This window comes from Hypanus sabinus, chromosome 18 (assembly GCF_030144855.1).
Source record: "Hypanus sabinus isolate sHypSab1 chromosome 18, sHypSab1.hap1, whole genome shotgun sequence".
Classification (NCBI taxonomy): domain Eukaryota; kingdom Metazoa; phylum Chordata; class Chondrichthyes; order Myliobatiformes; family Dasyatidae; genus Hypanus; species Hypanus sabinus.
Genome location: NC_082723.1, coordinates 64,023,091 through 64,043,834, shown reverse-complemented (window position 1 = coordinate 64,043,834; position 20,744 = coordinate 64,023,091). Strand labels below are relative to the sequence as shown.

The 20,744-nt window shown below is 42.1% G+C and overlaps 1 protein-coding gene across 1 annotated transcript in view; it reads left to right on the top strand.

Annotated features, from left to right (window-relative positions):
- The window catches only part of dnah10 (dynein axonemal heavy chain 10), a 278,366-nt gene that overhangs the window by 194,676 nt on the left and 62,946 nt on the right, over positions 1–20,744 (top strand). Inside the window, exons 51-57 of the mRNA XM_059994530.1 lie at positions 6,000–6,188; positions 6,327–6,498; positions 9,708–9,911; positions 11,999–12,079; positions 14,683–14,880; positions 16,621–16,782; positions 19,980–20,154. Of these exons, the coding sequence (XP_059850513.1) occupies positions 6,000–6,188; positions 6,327–6,498; positions 9,708–9,911; positions 11,999–12,079; positions 14,683–14,880; positions 16,621–16,782; positions 19,980–20,154 (1,181 nt within the window). The remainder of the gene's footprint in view (positions 1–5,999; positions 6,189–6,326; positions 6,499–9,707; positions 9,912–11,998; positions 12,080–14,682; positions 14,881–16,620; positions 16,783–19,979; positions 20,155–20,744) is intronic.

Here is a 20,744-nt window from a genome sequence, read left to right as displayed (position 1 = left end):
ATCGATTTTACTCTTCCCAATGATATGAACATAGCTAAAATATTAGATGGAATAAACATTGTTGGTCAGAAGATGCTAAGGGCTGAAGCGTCTCTGAAGAGAGAAAATGTGTATCTCAAGGTAGTATTAGGTAACATATACATACTTCGACCATAAATTTTCTTGGAACTGTGAATTAAGCTGGATGAATAGTATCTCAGACTGTTAATGAGTGGAATAATGAGCATCTACAATCACTGTCCAGTACCCGCTGGTGATACAAGTAGTGCCAGAGGACGGCTAATGATGTACTGTACCATTGTTTATCAAGGATGAAAGAGTAGACAGTCATGGATTAGTTTGTTCATTGGTGATAAAACTATTGAAATCAGTTCATAAAGATATTATAACCTTAATTTAAAATTCCAGCGAGTATAGGCACAGAGCCATCAAATACTCCTCATACATTAACCCTTTCGTTCCCAGAATCATCCTCATGAATCTCTTCTGGACCCTGTCCAATGCCAGCACATCATTTCTTAGATAAGGGGCCCAAAACTGCTCACAATTCTCACAAGTGCAGTCTGACCAATGTCTTATGAAGCCTAGGCATTACATCCTTGGTTTTATATTCTAGTCCTCTCAAAATGAAAGCTAACATTGCATTTGCCTTCCTCACCACAGACTTCACCTGCAAGTTAACCTTTAGGGAATCCTGCACAAGGACTCCCAAGTCTCTTTGCACCTCTGATTTTTTAATTTTCTCCCCATTTAGAAAATAGTCTACACCTTTATTCCTTCTACCAAAGTGCATGACTACACTATATTCCATCTGCCGTTTCTTTGCTCATTCTCCTAATCTGTCTAAGTCTTTCTGCAGAAATTCTGCTTCTGAAGCACTACCTGCCTTTCCACCCATCTTTATATAGGTGGAAACTTGGCTGCAAAGCTATCAATAATGTGAAAAGAAATGGTCCCAATACCATTCCCTGCAGAACACTAATAGTCACCTGCAGCCAGCCAGAATAGGCCCCCTTTATTCCCACTCTGTCTCCTGATAATTATATCCCTCATAATTTTGTATGTCTGTATCAATCTCCCTTGATTCTCCTACCCTCCGTGAATAGTCCAAACCTCTCTGATTTATACCTGTGATGGTAGTCTCTTATTCCAGAAACAAGTCATTGAATTATAAAAATGTACAACACAATATGTAGATAAGCCTACAAGAGGAGAGGCTGTACTTGATCTGGTATTGGGAAATGAACCTGGTCAGGTGTCAGGTCTCTTAGTGGGAGAGCATTTTGGAGCTAGTGATCACAATTCTATCTCCTTTACCATAGCATTGGAGGATAGGAACAGAAAGTTAGGAAAGTGTTTAATTGGAGTAAGGGGAAATATGAGGCTATCATGCAGGAACTTGGAAGCATAAATTGGGAACAGATTTTCTCAGGGAAACGTGTGGAAGAAATGTGGCAAATGTTCAGGGATATTTGTGTGGCATTCTCATAGGTGCATTCCAATGAGACAGGGAAAGGATGGTAGGGTACAGGGACTGTGGTGTACAAAGGTTGTTGAAAATCTAGTCAAGAAGAAAAGAAAAGCTCACAAAAGGTTCAAAAACTAGGTAATGAAAGAGATCTAGAAGATTATAAGGCTAGCAGGAAAAAGCTTAAGGATGAAATTAGGAGAGCCAGAAGGGGCCAAGAGAAGGCCTTGGCGAGCAGGATTAAAAAAACCCCAAGGCATTTTACAATATGTAAAGATCAAGAGGATAAGATATGAGAGAAAAGGACCAATCAGGTGTGACAAGTGGAAAAGTGTGTATGGAACCGGAGGAGAGAGCTGAGGTACTTAATGAATACTTTACTTCAGTATTCACTATGGAAAAGAATCTTGGTGATTGAATTTAATTGAATTTATTTCTTACATCCTTCACAGACATGAGGAGTAAAAATCTTTATGTCATGACTCCATCTACATGCGCAATGTGCAATCATAGTAATTTATAATAAATAGAACACTTAATGTAATATAGAGTACACCCAAGTCAGCGTGAGTTCATCAGTCTAATGGCCTGGTGGAAGAAGTTGTCCTGGAGCTTGTGGGTCCTGGCTTTTATGCTGCAGTACTGCTTCCTGGATGGTAGCAGCTGGAATAAATTGTAGATGGGACAGCTTGGGACCCAATGATCCTACGGGCCCTTTTTACACACCTGTCCTTGTAAATGTTCTTGTAAATTATTATAGAGGTGACTTACAGTGGATTGAAAAGCTTGAGCATATAGACATTAAAAAGAGGATGTGCTGGAGCTTTTGGAAAGCTTCAAGTTGAATAAGTCACTGGGCCCGGATAGAATGTACCCCAGGCTACTGTGGGAGATGAGGGAGGAGATTGCTGAGCCTCTGGCAATGATCTTTGCATCATCAATGTGGACAGGAGAGGTTCCGGAGGATTGGAGGGCTGCAGATGTTGTTCCCTTATTCAAGAAAGGGCATAGGGATAGCCCAGAAAATTACAGATCATTGAGTCTTACTTCAGTGGTTGGTAAGTTGATGGAAAAGATCCTGAAAGGCAGGATTTATGAACATTTGGAGAGGCATAATATGATTAGGAATAGTCAGCATGGCTTTGTCAAAGGCAGGTTGTGTCTTATGAGCCTGACTGGATTTTTTGAGGGTGTGACCAAACACGTTGATGAAGGTAGAGCAGTGGATGTAGTGTATATGGATTTCAGCAAGGCATTTGATAAGGTACCCCATGCAAGGCTTAAAGAGAAAGTAAGGAGGCATGGGATCTAAGGGGACCTTGCTTTGTGGATCCAGAATTGGCTTGTTCACAGAAGGCAAAGAGTAGCTGTAGACAGGTGATATTCTGCATGGAGGTCGGTGACCAGTGGTGTGCCTCAGGGATCTGTTTTGTGACCCCTTCTCTGTGATTTTTATAAATGACCTGCTTGAGGAAGTGGTAAGACTCTTGGCAGTGTGGAGGATCAGCGGGATCTTGGGGTCTGAGTCCATAGGACACTCAAAGCTGCTGCGCATGTTGACTCTGTGGTTAAGAAGGCATACGGTGCTTTGGCCTTCAACAACCATGGAATTGAATTTAGGAGCCGAGAGGTAACATTACAGCTATATAGGACCCTGGTCAGACCCCACTGGAGTACTGTGCTCAGTTCTGTCGCCTCACTACAGGAAGGATGTGGAAATTATAGAAAGGGTGCTGAGGAGATTTACAAGGATGTTGCCTGGACTGGGGAGCATGCCTTATGAGAATAGGTTGAGTGAATTTGACCTTTTCTTCTTGAAGCGATGGAGGATGAGAGGTGACCTGATAGAGGTGTATAAGATGATGAAAGACATGATCATGTGGATAGTCAGGGCTGAAATGGCTAGCATGAGAGGGCACAGTCTTAAAGTGCTTGGAATTAGGTACAGAGTTAAGTTTTTTACACAGAGAGTGGTAAGAGTGTAGAATGGGCTGCATGTGATGGTGGTGGAGGCAGATACAATAGGGTCTTTTAAAAGACTCCTGGATAGGTACATGGAGCTTAGAAAAATAATAGTGCTATGAGTAATCCTAGGTAATTTCTAAAGTAAGTAAATGTTCAGCACAGCATTGTGGGCCAAAGGACTTGCATTGTGCTGTAGTTTTTCCATGTTTCTAACACAGAAACAGGCCTTCCAGCCCACATACACCATGCCGACTGTGATGCCTACCTGCTCTAATCCTAATTACCCAACATTAGGCCTGTATTCATCCATGCTTTCCTATCCAAGTAGCTGTACAAATACCTTTTTAATGTTGTAAATGTATCTCCCTCCACTTTTTCCCCTGGCAGTTTATTCCAGATATTCACCACACTCTGTGTAGAAAAGCTCATCCCTCAGATTTCCTTAAATTTTACCCCACTCACATTAGTTCAACACCCCCTTACCTATGCAGAAGATTCTCTTTTCCTACTCATCCCTTCATAACTTTATAAGCTTCAACTCAATCACTCCTCAGCCTCCTGTATTCCAGTGAGAATCCAATGAGCATAAGCCCTAAATAAAAGCTTTTGGACAAGACCAATATGATCTACAAAATCCAATGCAGGGACTGATCAGCCTAACTAGGAGGAAAGTATTCACAAGGATCCATGAACATCAACTGGCTGTAAAGTGGCATGACCAACTCTGCTCAGTCTCTGTCCATGAAGATCGAGAGAGGCAGAAATTCGACTGGACATCAATGGAAGTCATGGCGCAAGGAAGCAGCATGCAAGAGAATTCCTGGGAGTATGGTCTTCTGAGAACAATTCTATAACCAGACATGTAGATCTCTAAAAACACAAAATGCTGGCAGAACTCAGCAGGCCAGACAGCATCTATGGGAGGAGGTAGTGACGATGTTTCAGGCCGAAACCCTTCATCAGGAGTGAAGTAACATGGGATGGTCAAGGGGGGGGATAAGAAGTGGGGGGAGGGATAAAGTAGAGAGCTAGGAAGTGATAGGTTGGAGGGAAATGGGCTAGGGGGAAGGTGGAGAATTATGGAAAATAAAAGAGAAAGAAAGGTAGGGCTGGGGGAGAGATTATAGTGAGGGGGGAAAAAGAGAAAGAGAACCAGACTGAAATAATAGATAGGGATGGGGATAGGGGGGGAGCAGGGGTATCAACGGAGGTCTGTGAGTTTAATGTTCATGCCGGCAGGTAGGAGGCTACCTAGGCAGGAGATAAGGTATTGCTCCATCGACCTGCGTGTGGCCTCATCTTGACGGTAGAGGAGGCCATGGACAGACATGTCGGAGTGGGAGTGGTCTGTGGAATTGAAGTGTGTGGCCACAGGGAGATCCCGCCACTGCTGGAGGGCTGAGTGCCAGTGTTCGGCGAAATGGTCTCCCAGTCTGTGGCAGGTCTCCCCAATGTATAAATGGCCACATCAGGAGCACCGGATACAGTATATCACCCCAGTTGACTCGCAGGTGAAGTGGTGCCTCACCTGAAAGGACTGTCGGGGGCCTGGGATGGTGGTGAGGGAAGGAGTGTGGGGGCAGGTGTAGCACTTCTTCTGTTTGCAGGGATAAGTGCCCGGAGGGAGGCCTCTAACCTATTTATGAGCTAATGAGGGCAAAATTTCTGACCACAATGCATGGAGTTCGCCAGGCAGTCAGCGATGAGATTTCCTCCCTACATCATAATTGAGTTTCTGTAATAATGACAGCTGATTGATAAGTAGATAAAGGCCAAGCATTTAAAGGACACACCAGAATTAACAGTGCACAGTTGCAAGTAAATTGCCAAGTTTGAAGAACAACTCAACCCACCAAAATAAGCCCGGCCTATCCAGTCTCTCCTTATAACTACAGCCCTTCATTCCAACAACATCCTAGGGAATCTCTTCTGCATTCTCTCTATTGCTAACACATCTTTCCTGTAGTGCAATGACAAGAATTGTACATAATACTCTGTGTGGACCAACTAATGCCATATACTCATAAAACTCCTCTAGACCCTCTCTACTGACCTCACATTCTTCCTATAATAAGGTGATCTGGAATGAACATAGTACTCTAGTTGAGGACAAACTCATGCGTTATAGAAGTACAGCATGACCTCCCTAATTTAATCTGCAAGGATCTATTGATAAGAGGTCATAGGTTAAGGGTGGAAGGTTAAAAGTTTAAGGGGAACACAAGGGGAAACATCTTCACTCTGAAGGTTGTGAGCATGTGGAACGAGCTGCTAACGCAAGTGGTGCTTGTGAGCTTGAATTCAATGTTTGGATAGGTATGGGTATGGAGGGCTACGGTCCTGGTTCAGGTTGATGGGAGTGGGCAGTTTAAATGGTTCAGCACAGACTAGACAGGCTGAAGGGTCTGTTTCTGTGCTTGTACTTTTCTGTGACTCTTAAGAAGTCTAACGTTCCACAAGCCTTATTAACTGTGTTCTCAACCTACCCTGTCAATCTCAGTGATTTCAGCATACCTTTTACTGGATTGGCTTCCAAGTGACAGAAATTCAATTGATTTTGTGACAGGAAATTTTGGAAGAGTACAATGAACTGAAGTCTCAAATGAACCTGGTGTTGTTTGACGATGCTGTGGAGCACTTGACACGCATCCATCGGATTATCAGGATGGACAGGGGCCATGCTCTGCTGGTGGGCGTTGGTGGTTCTGGCAAGCAATCCCTGACCAAACTGGCTGCACACACAGCCAACTGTGAGGTAAGCTCCCATCTCTGCAGACCATGATGTTAGGCAATTTATATGAAGCTGCCTTATGATAGATTGAGCACAGAACGAGCATATTATATAAGGTTAGCACTAATAAACACTTAACCATCTCTGCTTCATTCAAATCAGATTTTTGAGATCGTTCTGGGTCGAGGTTATTCTGAGACTAATTTCCGAGATGATTTGAAAGCTCTGTATCTGAAACTAGGGATTGACAACAAGTCAACAGTCTTTCTCTTTACTGATGCACATGTGGCTGAGGAAGGATTCCTGGAGCTGATAAACAACATGTTGACCTCAGGTATTCCTAACATAATATTTCTGTTAGTCTGAGGTACATGGATCTTAATTGCAGAAATGGCATGAGCATTCTCCCTCAATGAAGCAGTTTGGATGATCTGGCACCACTATTTCCATATCAGGAGACAAGCACAAACTATCAACCAACATCTTTTAAAACCTATCGATTCCCATAGTTATCCTGACTATACCTCTTCCCACCCTATTGCCTGTAAAAATCCTATTTCCTTTTCTGAATTCCTTTGCTTCCGCTGTTTTTGTTCCCTGTACGCAGTTTTCCATTCCAGGATATCAGAAATGTTCTCCTCCTTCATGGAATGAGGTTTCTCTCTCTCTCATTTATGCTGCCCTCACCCATATCTCCTCCATTTACAGAACATCCATCCTTACCCCATCTTCCTGTCACCGTAACAGTTCCTCTAGTCCTTACCTACCACCCCATCAGCCTCCACATTCAACACATTATCCCTTGCAACTTCCACCATCTCCAAAGGGATCCCACCATTAAACATATTTTTACCTTCCACCCAACCACCGCGCTTTACACACAGATCGCTCCCTCCGTGATTTCCTTCACTATTTGTCCCTCCCCACTAACCTTCCTCCCAGTATTTATCCCAGCAAGCGGCCAAAGTGCCACACCTGTCCATTCAGGGCCCTAAACAATCTTTTTAGGTGATGCAACACTTCACCTGCAAGTCTGCTGGGCTCGTCTGTTGCACTTGTTGTTCCCAATGCAGCATTCTCTACATTGGTGAGACCCATAGCAAGTTGAGGGAGTGCTTTGTCGAGCACTTCCACTGCATCCACCACAAGTAGAACTTCCTGGTGGCCAAATATTTTAATTTCTGTTCTCATTTCCGTTCAGACATGTTGATCCATGGCCTCCTCTTGTGCCAACATGAGGCGAGCCTCAGGGCAGAGGAGAAACACCTTATATTCCGTTAGGGTAGCCTTTAACCTGATGGCATGAATATCGTTTTCTCCTTCCAATAAAACCATTCCATCCTTCCTTTATTCCCCACTCTGACCTTTTTCCTCTTCTCACCTGCCTATTACTTTCTCCCTGAGTCACCTCCTTTTTCCCTTTCTCCTATGGTCCATTCTCCTCACATCAGATTCCTTCTTTACCAATCCCTTACTTTTCCCACCCACCTGGCTTCACCTTACTCCTTCCAGTTAGCCTTCTTCCCCTCCCACCCCATCTTTTTATTCTGGCATCTTTCCCCTTCCTTTCCAGTCCTGATGAAGGGTCTCAGCCCAAAACATCGACTGTTCCTTCCATTGACGCTGCCTAGACTTTCTCATGTTTACCAACATTATCATGCTCATCAGAATATAATAGCATAATAAAGCTTTTGGCCTATCGCAATATGTGTTTTCTGTTGGAATTTTATCAATAACTAACTAATAACTTAGTCATCTTGTGTCACTTGGACAACTTCTGAGAAAGTGTAGCTGTCAAACACTGCAGTGTTAAGAAAATCAAAAACTGAGAAATAACAACATTTCAGAACTGCTGAAAATATGAAATAAAGGTAGAAAATGCTGGAGACACTGAGCAGATTAGACAGCATCTGTGGTAAGAAAATGGAGGAGAGTTTCAGGTCCTAACATTTGAGTCAGGAGATGGAAAGTGAAACTAGTGAGAGACATGACTGGCTGACCCTACCTGTGCTCGTTCCTGCCTGGCCCTGAATTTGGAGAATATTGGAGTCTTTGGGGTTTGGCTCAATATGCCATTTATTTTGCATATTTTACCATTTCCTCCCACCCTCATTGTAACCTTTCTCTTTCTGAAACAATAGCTACTTATATATTTATAGTTACTTATCAAGTAACTATAACTTCCATTGATAATCCTATAACTGCTCTATTCTCGCTGTTGCTATCAGGAAGAAGGTACAGGAGCCTCAGGACTCTCACCACCAGGTTCAGGAATACTTACTACCCCTCAACCATCAGGCTCTTAAACCAGAGGGGATAACTTCACTCAACTTCACTTGCCCCATCATTGAAATGTCCACAACCAATGGACGCACTTTCAAGGACTTTTCATCTCATATTCTTGATATTTATTACTTAATTAATTATTATTATTTATTCATTTTCTATTTGCACAGTTTGTTGTCTTTTGCACTCTACTTGAATGCCCTAGTTGGGTGGTCTTTTATTCATTCTGTTATGATCATTATTCTATAGATTTATTGAGTATACCCACAAGAAAATGAATCTCAGAGTTGTATATGGTGACGTATGCGTACTTTGATGGAAAAAATTACTTTGAGCTTTGAACTTTGAGGTTTTGAATGTCAAATTTCAGGTTGACCTGATTTATAGGAACATCCTGTATTGCAAAACTGTCTTTTGTAAAATAGTACAAGGATTTTTACAAGGATGTTGCCTGGATTGGGGAGCTTGCCTTATAAGAATAGGTTGAGTGAACTCGGCCTTTTCTCCTTGGAGCGAAGGAGGATGAGAGGTGACCTGATAGAGGTGTACAAGATGATGAAAGGCATTGATTGTGTGGATAGTCAGAGGCTTTTTCCCAGGGCTGGAAAGGTTGCCACAAGAGGGCACAGCTTTAAGGTGCTGGGGAGTACCTGGGGATGTCAGGGTTAAGTTTTTTTATTAGAGAATGGTGAGTGCATGGAATGGGCTGCCAGCAATGGTGGTGGTGGTGGATAGGATAGGGTCTTTTAAGAGGCTTTTAGATAGGTACTTGGAGCTTAGTAAAATAGAGGGCTATAGGCAAGCCTAGTAATTTCTGAGGTAGGGACATGTTCGGCACAGCTTTGGGAGCCGAAGGGCCTGTATTGTGCTGTAGGTTTTCTATGCTAGTAATTTTACTGCATTACTGTTAACTACGTTTATTGCATTTTATATTTAACACAATCATTTCAATGCACTGCTTATTCATATTTTCTTATGTCTACCATATTAACTACACTATGACATCAGAAAAATAACATTCTTTAATATCAGAAATATCTGGCAATGGCTCTGACAATAATCACAAGCAAGAATAAAATATCCACAACTGGATTGGTGGGGTAGGTTGATTTCTGTTTCCAGGATATGGCCAGAACTGCTGAGCAGTGGACCAGGACTCTTCCAGCTATTCCTCTGGACTAGGCAGCCCTGAGCTGTAACAGAAACTGCAGAATGAAAGGCAACTAATAAGATTTCTTCATCACTTTCCTTTTGCAGGCATTGTCCCAGCACTCTTTCCAGATGAGGAGAAAGAAGGCATCTTAGGACAAATAAGAGATGAAGCAATGAAAGCTGGTTGCAGTCCAGCTAAAGAGAGTATCTGGCAGTACTTTATCAATAAGAGTGCCAGTAATCTGCATATTGTATTGGGCATGTCGCCCGTTGGTGATGTGTTACGGACACGATGTCGGAACTTCCCAGGTCTGTTGTTTGGCTGTGTGGTGACTGAATGTTTTGCTGTGTTAAGCTAACCATTGCACTAAGATCACATATACAGTAATCCTAAATAAATGCACTAATATCACAAATAGTCCCTTATAAACATATGACTTAAACAAACATTGTACTAATATCACATATAGTCCCTAATAAATGTATGACAAAAGCTAACAATTGCACTATGATCACACATAGTCCCTAATAAACATAGAACTTAAGCTAACTGTTGCACTACGATCACATATAGTCCCTAGTGTCTGTAGGCTGCTGAGGGTAAGCTTCAAACTCATTGCTTTTATTTCGAAAGGGTTTACAGCGTGAAACACAGACTTAAAAACTGAAGAGCACCTATAGCAATGTAGCATAGACTACTAACTGGAGCTCTTTGCTCTGATGTAATGTCAAACAATGCATAAATGTTATGCATTTTCATGATTCATAACTTTGTCGATGAATGTAAGCACACTAATTAGACAGTAATTTGATGGATTCAGTATTTCCTTTATGGGCAAATTATTGATGATGTTGATGATGTGGGATCACCTGTTCTAGTCATAAGCATAGAAACAAGCCCTTTGGCTATCTCATCTATGCTGACCAGTCCCACTTGCCTGTGTTTGGGCCATATACCTCTAATCCTTTCTTATCTCTGTACCTCTTCAAATATCTTTTAAATGTTCTTATTGTACCTCCCTCAACCACTTCCTCTGGCAGTTCATTCCATATACGTACCAACCTCTGTGTGGAAAAAGTTGCCCCTCAGATTCCTGTGAAATCTTATCTTTTCTCAACTTAAACCGACACCCTCTAGTTCTTGATTTGCCCAGCCCTGGGAAAAAGACTGTATATTCATCCTACATATGCCCCTCATGATTTTATGCACCTGCATAATGTCATGCTACATTCTCATATGTTCCAAGGAATAACTTCTCCCTATAATCCAGTCCCTTGAGTGCTGGCAATATACTCATAAATCTCCTCTGCACTTTTTCCAGCTTAATGGCATCCTTCCTATTGCAAGGTGACCAAAACTGTATGCAACACTCCAAGTATAGCCTTTGCTAGTGTCTAGACTTCCCACCTACTTCACAACATAACTTCCCGACTTCTATACTCAATGCCAATATACCATTAATCAGAGATTAAGGAAGCTAGGGCTTTACTCTTTGGAGAGAAGGAGGATGAGAGGAGACATGATCGAGGTGTACAAGATATTAAGAGGAATAAACAGAGTAGACAGCCAGCGCCTCTTCCCCAGGGCACCACTGCTCAGTACAAGAGGACACGGCTTTAAGGTAAGGGGAGGGAAGTTCAAGGGGGATATTAGAGGAAGGTTTTTCATTCAGAGAGTGGTTGTTGCGTGGAATGCACTGCCTGAGTCAGTGGTGGAGGCAGACACACTAGTGAAGTTTAAGAGACTACTAGACAGGTATATGGAAGAATTTTAAGGTGGGGGGTTATATGTGAGGCAGGCTTTGAGGGTCAGCACAACATTGTGGGCCGAAGGGCCTGCAATGTGCTGTACTATTCTATGTTTTATGTTCTATGCCCTGACTGATGGCATGCTAATCACCACCTTCACCAGTTTTGGTGTACGCTACACTGGAAGAGATTGTGTAGAAACATGACTATACATATCTGGAGCACGTCTTCAGGATGTTGTAGGGTTTTGTAGCCTTTGATGTATCCAGTGTTGTTAGGCCTTTATAATGTGTGGGGTAATTAAATTGACTGAACATAGAACATATGTTCTAGTATAGGCTGTTTAGCCTCTGGTGTTGTGCTGACCCTTTAACTTAGTCCAAGATCAAACTGACCTTTCCCTCTCAAATCCTCACTATGATGGAGCTCTTGGCAATGTTTAACACACCCAACCTTAACCTGGATGTTGAAAGGGAGCTCACATTTCCAAGCTGGCCCCAGTTTTAACTTTCTGTTCTATTTTATATTACTCAGTGGTTGAATCTTCAGTCTATTAACTGCATAAAAGCATTCAGTGTTATGTGATCTTGGAAGCTGGATGATACCTGAAGTGGCTGCTGTGTTACTGATAATGACGTGTTTTACAGGTCTGGTGAATAATACAGGAATTGACTGGTTTTTACCATGGCCACCCCAGGCACTGCTTGCCGTGGCACAGGCGTTCTTGGGTGAGCAAAACACTTACTGAATCCTGTTTAATATCACTGCATATGTCAAGATATTTGTTGTTTTATGCCAACAGTACTTTGCAATACAAAATACTTTTTAAGAACTTTAAATTAGTAGGAGAAATATATATTTTTAAAATTAAATTAAATAAGAAGTGCAAAAAGATACTGAGGTAGTATCATGGGTTCATTGTCCATTAAGAAATCTGAAGGCAGAGAGGAAAAAGTTATTCCCAAAACATTGAGTGTGTTCTTCGGGCTCCTGTACCTTCTTCTTGATGATAGTAATGAGAATAGGGCATGTCCTGGGTGATGGGGGTCCTTAATGATGGATGTCGCTTTTCTCGAAGCATTGTCTTTTGAAGCTGTCCTTGATGCTGGGAGGCTAGTGCCTATGATGGAGCTGACTGAGTTTACAACTTTCTGCAGCTTTTTCTGATCCTGTGAAATGGCCCCTCCATACTAGACAATGATGCAAGCAGTTAGAATACTCTCCACAGTATCTCTGTAGAAATTTGTGAAAGTCTTATGACCTGGTAAGAGATAGGAGCAGAACTAGTCCATTTGGTCCATCAGATCTGCTCCGCCATTTCATCATGGCTGATCCAATTTTCTCAGCCCCATCTCCTGCCATCTCCCTGTATCCCTTCATGTCCTGACCAATTAAGAATCTATCTACCTCAGCCTTAAAAATACATAAATACATAGAAACATAGAAAACCTACAGCACAATACAGGCCCCTCGGTCCACAAAGCTGTGCCAAACATGTCCTTACCTTAGAAATTACCTAGGGTTACCCATGGCCCTCTATTTTTCTGAGCTCCATGTACCTGTCCAGGAGTCTCTTAAAAGACCCTATCGTAACTGCCTCCACCACTGTCACCAGCAGCCCATTCCATGCTCTCACCGCTCTCTGCATAAAAAACTTACCCCTGACATCTCTGTACCTATACAAATACTTGGCCTCCTTAGTTGCCTGTGGCAAAGAATTCCACAGATTCACCACCCTCTGGCTAGAAAAAAATTCTGTCTTCTCCATTCTAAATGAACATCCCTCTATTCTGTGTCCTCTGGTCTTAGACTCTCCCATCATAGGATACATCCTCTCCACGTTCACTCTATCAAGGCCTTTCACCTTTCGATAGGTTTCAACAAAGTCACTCCTCATTTTTCTGAATTCTAGTGAATACAGGCCCATAGCGATCAAACACTCTCCATGTGAAAGCCAGCCAATCCTGAAATCATTTTCATGAATCTTTTTTGAACCCTGTCCATTTTCAGCATGTCCTAAGATAACAGGCCCAAACCTGCTCACAATACTCCAAATGAGGCCTCACCAGTGCCTTATAAAGTCTCAACATTACATCCTTGCTTTCATATTCTAGTCCTCTTGAAATGAAGGCTAGCATCACATTTGCCTTCCTCATCATGGACTCAACCTGCAAATTAACCTTTAGGGAATTCTCCAGAAACACTTTTTTTTGTATTTTCTGTCTATTTAGAAAATAGTCAACCCTTTCATTTCTTCTACCAAAGTACCTTGACCATACACTTCCCAACACTATTCATTCTGCCATTTCTTTGCCTATTCTCCTAATCCATTTAAGTCCTTCTGTAGCCTCTCTACTTCCTCGAAACTACCTGCCCCTCCACCTATCTATATCGTCTTCAAACTTTACAACAAAGCCATCAATTCTATCATCCAGGTCATTGATATGTAACGTAAAAAGAATCATTTCCAACACAGACCTCTGTGAAACACCACTATTCACCAGTAGACAACCAGAAAAAGCTCCCTTTATTCCCACTCTTTGCCTCCTGCCAACCAGCCACTGCCTTATCCATTCTATAATCTTTCCTGTAATACCATGGTCTTATAGCTTGCTAAGCAGCCTCTTGTGTGGCACCTTGTCAAAGGCCTTCTGAAAATCCAAATACACAACATCAACCAGTTCTCCATTGTCAATCCTGCTATTATTCCTTCAAAGAACTAAAGAATTACAACAGATTTGTCAGGCAAGATCTTCCGTTGAGAAAATCATGCCTTTTTTAACATGCCTCCAAGTACCCTGAGACCTCGTCCTTCATAATCAACTCCAACATCATAGACTATAAGACCATAAGATATAGGAGCAGAATTAGGCCATTTGGCCCATCGAGTCTGCTCTGCCATTCATTCATTGCTGATTCTTTTCTCCCTCAGCCCCATTCTACTGCCTTCTGTCTGTATCCCTTTATGCCCTGACTGATCAAGAATCTATCAACCTCTGCCTTAAATATACTCAATGACTTGGCCTCTACTGCCTGTGGCAATGAATTCCACAGATTCACCACTCTCTAGCTAAAGAAATTCCTCTTCATCTCCATTCTGAATGGACACCCCTCTATTCTTAGCTGTGCCCTCTGGTCTTAGACTTCCCCACCATAGGAAATATCCTCTCCGCATCCACTCTGTTGAGGCCTTCCAATATTCAGTAGGTTTCAATGAAATCCGCCGCCCCCCCCCCCCCATTCCTCTGCAACACTCTTCTGAACTGTAGTGAGAAAACTGAATGCGCTCCCTTTATACAGAGACACATTTAACTGTCTTTTCCTGTTGCAGGAAAGAACCCAATGATCCCAACGGAACATTTTGCGAATGTGATAGACCACGTGGTCATGGTGCACAGTTCAGTCGATAAGTACAGTCTGATATTCTTGCAGAAGCTAAGACGCAACAACTATGTCACTCCGAAAAACTACCTGGATTTCATCAACACTTACGCTCAGTTATTGAACGAGAAAGATCAATTCATTTTGGGTAGGAGCATCAAAGGGTTAATGAAATCAGTGACATTTCTTAAAGCATTTACATTATCCTCTTGCTCACTTGTTCAGTGTAAACTTTGTTACAAAAAGATGGTATTTGCTAAGTAATTATGATAGTTCAGAATCTATGTTCAAATGTCATAAATCCTATTTAGTGCCCTCTACACAGCAGGTTCCCTTCAAACATAAGCATTAATGTAGAAAAATATTCCAAGAGAGCTTAGAGAGGTTCAACCAGAGACATGGAGCAGAAATCAGGATGTTGATCAGACATTAAATGGAGGAGGGTGTAAACAAGGTACTAAGTATGTAAAGAGGAAGACAGGTTTGGGAGCGAATATGAGGCACTGGGAAGTAGTAGAAGGTGGCAGGATTAATCTGTTGAGGGAGGGAAAGGACAGAATCAGGGTGGTAGGTTAAGACTATAAGACATAGTAGCAGAATTAGGCCATTCAGCCCATCAAGTCTGCTCCACCATTCCATCATGGCTTATTTATTCTCCTTCTCAACCCCTTTCTCCTGCCTTCACACCCTAACTTTTAGTGCCCTTACTAATCAAGGTGGTGTGGCACATTAGGCATGAAGGGCCTGTTCCATGATGTATCTCTAAATAAATAAACAAACAAATCTACCTATACCCATGTCTTCACCTCCACAGACATCTGTGGCAATGAATTCCACAGATTCATCACCCTCTGGCTAAAGAAATCCCTCCTTATCTCCATTTGAAATGAACATGCCTCTATTCTGAAGTGGTGCTCTCTGGTCCTAGACTCTCCCACTACAGGAAACATCCATTCCACATCAACTCTATCTCTACCCATGACCATGATTGTTCTTGGCAAATTTTTCTACAGACGTGGTTTGCCTTTACCTTCTTAGCAGAGTCTTTACAAGATGGGTGACCCAGCCATTGTCAATACCCTTCAGAGATTGTCTATCTGGTGTCAGTGGTCGCATAATGAGGACTTGTGATATGTACCAGCTGCTCACATCCATCGACCACTTCCATGGCTTCACGTGACCCTGATCAAAGGTCTAAGCAGATGCTATAATTTACTCAAGGAGATCTGTGAGCTAGCAGAGATAAGGAGCACCATACTTTACTTTATTGTCACCAAACAATTGATACTAGAGCGTACAGTCATCACAGTGATATTTGTTTCTGCACTTCGCGCTCCCTGAAGTACAAATCGAAGTAAATACAATAAAAATTTAAATTATAAATCATAATTAGAAAATAGAAAACGGAAAGTAAGGTAGTGCATGTCAGGTCCGGATATTTGGAAGGTACGGCCCAGATCCGGGTCAGGATCTATTCAGCAGTCTCATCACAGTTGGAAAGAAGCTGTTCCCAAATCTGGCCATACGAATCTTCATGCTCCTGAACCTTTTCCCGGAGGGAAGTGGGACACCTCCATTGGTAAAGTTGTAACTCTACCCCTCCACCCACCACTCTGTTTCAATATTACACTTCAACTGCTAACTGCAATTTTGCTCTATCATCTGTCTGCCTTCCTCATAGTCTCACTACACACTGCATCTCCTTGTATACAAACCAATCTACTTGTAAGATTAGAGGTGAGGGTTGGGGAATCAATGAAGAAGTACATACCATAGGATGAAGATACCGTCAAGGGAGAGATTGATTTTGATTCTCTGACTGTTCATTGGAGAAAAGTTAACTTTACCAGTTGAAGTCCACTTCTCTTTGCTCTATTTCTGTTTGCAGCTCAATGCAAGCGTTTGGAGGGCGGATTGGACAAGTTAAAGGAAGCCAGTGTTCAGCTGGCTGAGTTAAATCTGAAACTTGCAGAACAAAAGATTGTCCTAGCAGAGAAAACAGAAGCCTGTGAGGCCCTGTTGGCAGAGATTGCCACGAACACTGCTGTCGGTAAGGACAATTTGGAGATTTTGATATTGAGAGTATAAGAATGTACAAAGCAGGAGGAATCTGCTCCTTGAGACCACTCTGTCACGCAGGTACAGACTGATCCATTCAGCTTCAATTTACCCACAGTTGGTATATGTTCAACAACTGCAGATGGTGGAAATCTCGAGCTCAGGAGATGGAGGAACTCATAGAGTCAGGCAGCATCTATACAGGGAAATAAATGTCATCATTTCAAGTTGAGACCCTTCATCGGAACTGGAAAGGAAGCATGGAGATAGTCAGTGTGAAAAAGTGAGGTGAGGTATTGGGGAGATAGAGCAAGATAGATGACAGGCGAAGGGGATAGATATGCAGGTAAGGGAGGGGACAGTGGGAATGATTTTAAAAGGTGGGAGGTGATAAATGGAAATGATAAAGAGTTAAAGAAGATGGACCCTGATAAGAGAGATCAGTGGAACATGATAAAAGGGGAGGGTATTTAGAGGGAGAAGTGTGTGACTGATGAGCAGATAGAGCGAGTTGGAGCTGTAAGAGCTAGGGTGATGGACAGTTGGATCAGATGAGAAAAAGAAGAGGCAGAGGGGAATGGTTATTTGAAGTTAGAGGATTTGATGTTCAGGTTGGAGACTAGCAAGGCAGAATGTGAGATGCTATTCCTCTAATCAGCTTGGCAGCAGAGGATGCCATTGACAGACATGTTAGTGTGGGAATTCTGTGAGAGGTGATGATGTTCTGCAAGGATCTGTACGAGGACAAATAATACAAATGGCTCGGACGAAATAGGTGGCTGAATAATTATTTTGCAGGTAACACAAAAATTGGGGGAGTTATGGATAGTGAGGGAAGTTATCAAAGATAAGTTCTAAATATGGACTGAAATGGCAGATGGAGTTTAATTCAATCAAGTGTGGAGTGTTGCACTTTGAGAAGTCAAATGAGAGGGGAGAGTGTACAGTAAATGGTAAAATCCTCAGAAACATAGAAGTACAGTGTGCAAGTCCATAACTCCCTGAAAGTGGTGACAAAAGCAGATGTGGTGGTAAAGGTGGTATAAGGTATGCTTTCCTTCATCTGTTAGGGCATTGAGTATAGAAGTTGGCAACTCATTGTAACTGAATAAAACTTTGGTGATGCCACATTTGGAGCATTCTGTGAAGTTCTGATGGCCACATTACAGGAAGTGTGTGGAGAGTGCTCAGAAGAAATTCACTAGGATGCTGCCTGGATTGGGGTCAGATAAGTTGGACAAACTTGAATTGTTTCCTTTGGAAGTTTAAAAAATGATGAGAGGTATAGATGGAGTTTTTCACTCTAGGTGGAATTGTCAAATACTGGAGGACATAGGCTTAAGGTAAAAGGGGGAAAATTTAAAGGAGATAAGTTTTACACAGAGAGCAGTAGGTAGGTGCTTGAAATGTGTTGCTAAGGGAGGTGGTAGCTGCTGGCATTAAGGCAGATAAATGAACAGCATGGATTAGAGGGAAATAGATCACATGCAGGCAGGTGGCATTAGTTAGATTGGTATCATGATCAATGCCAATATCTTGGGCCATAGGGTCTGTCCCTGTGCTGTACTGTTCTAAGTTCTAATGTGATTTTCAAGCTCAAAGTGATCCAGTCTAAGCTGAGAAGCTAGAACTTTGAAGATTTTGGGACTTGTTTAGCCAGTAATTTTGTAAAATGAATGGCCAGTTGTAAATGGAGACCAGGAGGGTAGTAAGCTCCACGCAGCATTCAGATCAAATCACCTCTAACCTACAGTTTAACTCTCCCACCACTCTCATTTGCATGCATGGTTTTTCCAATACTGGTAAAGGGTTAGTGAGTAACTTTTTGTTAAGAAAGTGTGATGTCCAATATGAAATACAGGATTTTGATTAAAGTTGCATTCTTTACAAATTCCCAAAAATTAACTGGATTTGGCTGTTCAAAAGTGGCGGTATTTAATTTTAGTCTATGTCAGCTCTCCCTGAACTTTACTAAATCAAAGTTGAAAGTAACTGTTATTAACAAAGTACATATATGTCACCAGATACAACCCTGAGATTCATTTTCTTGCAGATATACTCAATAAATCCCTTGAATAATAACCTTTATAGAATCAATGAAAGACTACACCAACTTGGGTGTTCAGCCAATGTGCAAAAGACAACTATGCAAATACAAATTGAAAGAAATAATAATAAATAAGCAATAAATATTGAGAACATAAGATGAAGAGTCCTTCAAAGTGAATCCATAGGTTGCGGGAACATTTCAATGATGGAGCTAGTGAAGTTATCCTTTTGGTTCAAGAGCCTGATGGTTGAGGCGTAATGACTGTTCCTGAACATGGTGGTGAGTCCTGAGGCTCCTGTACCTTCTTCCTGATAGCAGCAGTGAGAAGAGAGCATGGCCTGTGTGATGATAGATGCTGCTTTCCTGCAACAACACTCCATGTAACTGCTCAGTGGTAGGGAGGGCTTTACCCGTGATGGACTGGGGCCACATCCAGTACTTTTTGTAAGATTTTCCATTCAAGGGCATCGGTGTTCATACCAGGCTTAGAAGCAGCCAGTTAATATATTCTCCACCACACATCTATAAAAGTTAGTCAAAGTTTTAGATGTCATGCCAAATCTTTGCAAACTCCTAAGGGTGTAGATGTGTTGTCATTCTTTTTTCATAATTGCACTTGCATGTTGGGCCCAGATCAGGTCCTCCACAGCGATAACACCAAGGAATTTAAAGCTGCTGCCCCTCTCCACCTCTGATCCTCTGTTAAGGACTGGTTCATGGACCTCGGCATTACTCCTTCCAAAGTGAATAATCAGCTCTTTAGTCCTGACGAAGGGTCTCGGTCCGAAACGCCGACAACGCTTCTCCCTATAGGTGCTGCCTAGCCTGCAGTGTTCTACCAGCATTTTGTGTGTGTTGCTGTTTGAATTTCCAGCATCTGCAGATTGCCTCGTATCAGCTCTTTGGTCTTGCTGACATTGAGTGAGAGGTTGTTTCTGTGCCACCACTCAGCCAGATTTTCAGCTCCCTCCTATGTGCTGATTCGTCACCACCTTCGATTCAGCCAGTGACAGTGGTGTCAAATACTTGAATTTAGTGAAATGCAGTATTGTAAGGAGCGATTCCAAGTACTTTTTCAAGTACAAATTCCAAGCGATTACAAGTACCGATTTTCAGCTCCATGTATTTGTGTTTTTCAGCTGAGGAGAAGAGAAAGCTGGCAGAAGAGAAAGCTGCTGAGATAGAGGAACAGAATAAGGTGATAGCAGTGGAGAAGCAGGAAGCAGAGAATGCTTTGGCTGAGGCTTTGCCTGCGCTGGAGGCTGCTCGATTGGCTTTACAGAGTCTAGACAAGTCTGATGTCACTGAGATCAGGTAACTAGCACCAACTTCGTCTTTAACTCTGACAAGTTGGACCACATTGTACTTTGAGGAAGAGTGGTAAGTATTTGCCCCATCTCCTTTGTAACTGAGTGACCCCTCATGCTCTGATCTCCCACAAGAGGAACCAGTTTCTCCACACCCACCTTGTTTTCAAGTTTTCAAGTCGCCCGGGCTCTTGTCAACTCCTGATGCAAGCTGTCTAATTTTACATTTTAAGATAATTCATCCATTGCAGTTTTAGTTTTAGTCATTAGTTTTAGTTTAGCCCTCTCTGAACTGTACAGAGTGACAGTTTCAATGTCCTTTATGAATTGAAGCATAATTTCACTATTTTTGTACTCTGCACTGTCAATAAGCAATAACGTTTTGTTGTAAGCATCATTAAGTTGAATCATGGACTGGTTTCTCTATTGACATGCTGGTTTACTGGCTGAGTTCTTACAATAATTCTACTTGTGTTTCAGGTTCCTGCATCTGAAATTTGTTTTCCAATAATATTCTTTTACCTCCCCTAATTACCTGCTGTGCCGGCACAAAGTTGTTGAATGTTTTATTTCAGGTTTTAATACCTTGTGTGCTTT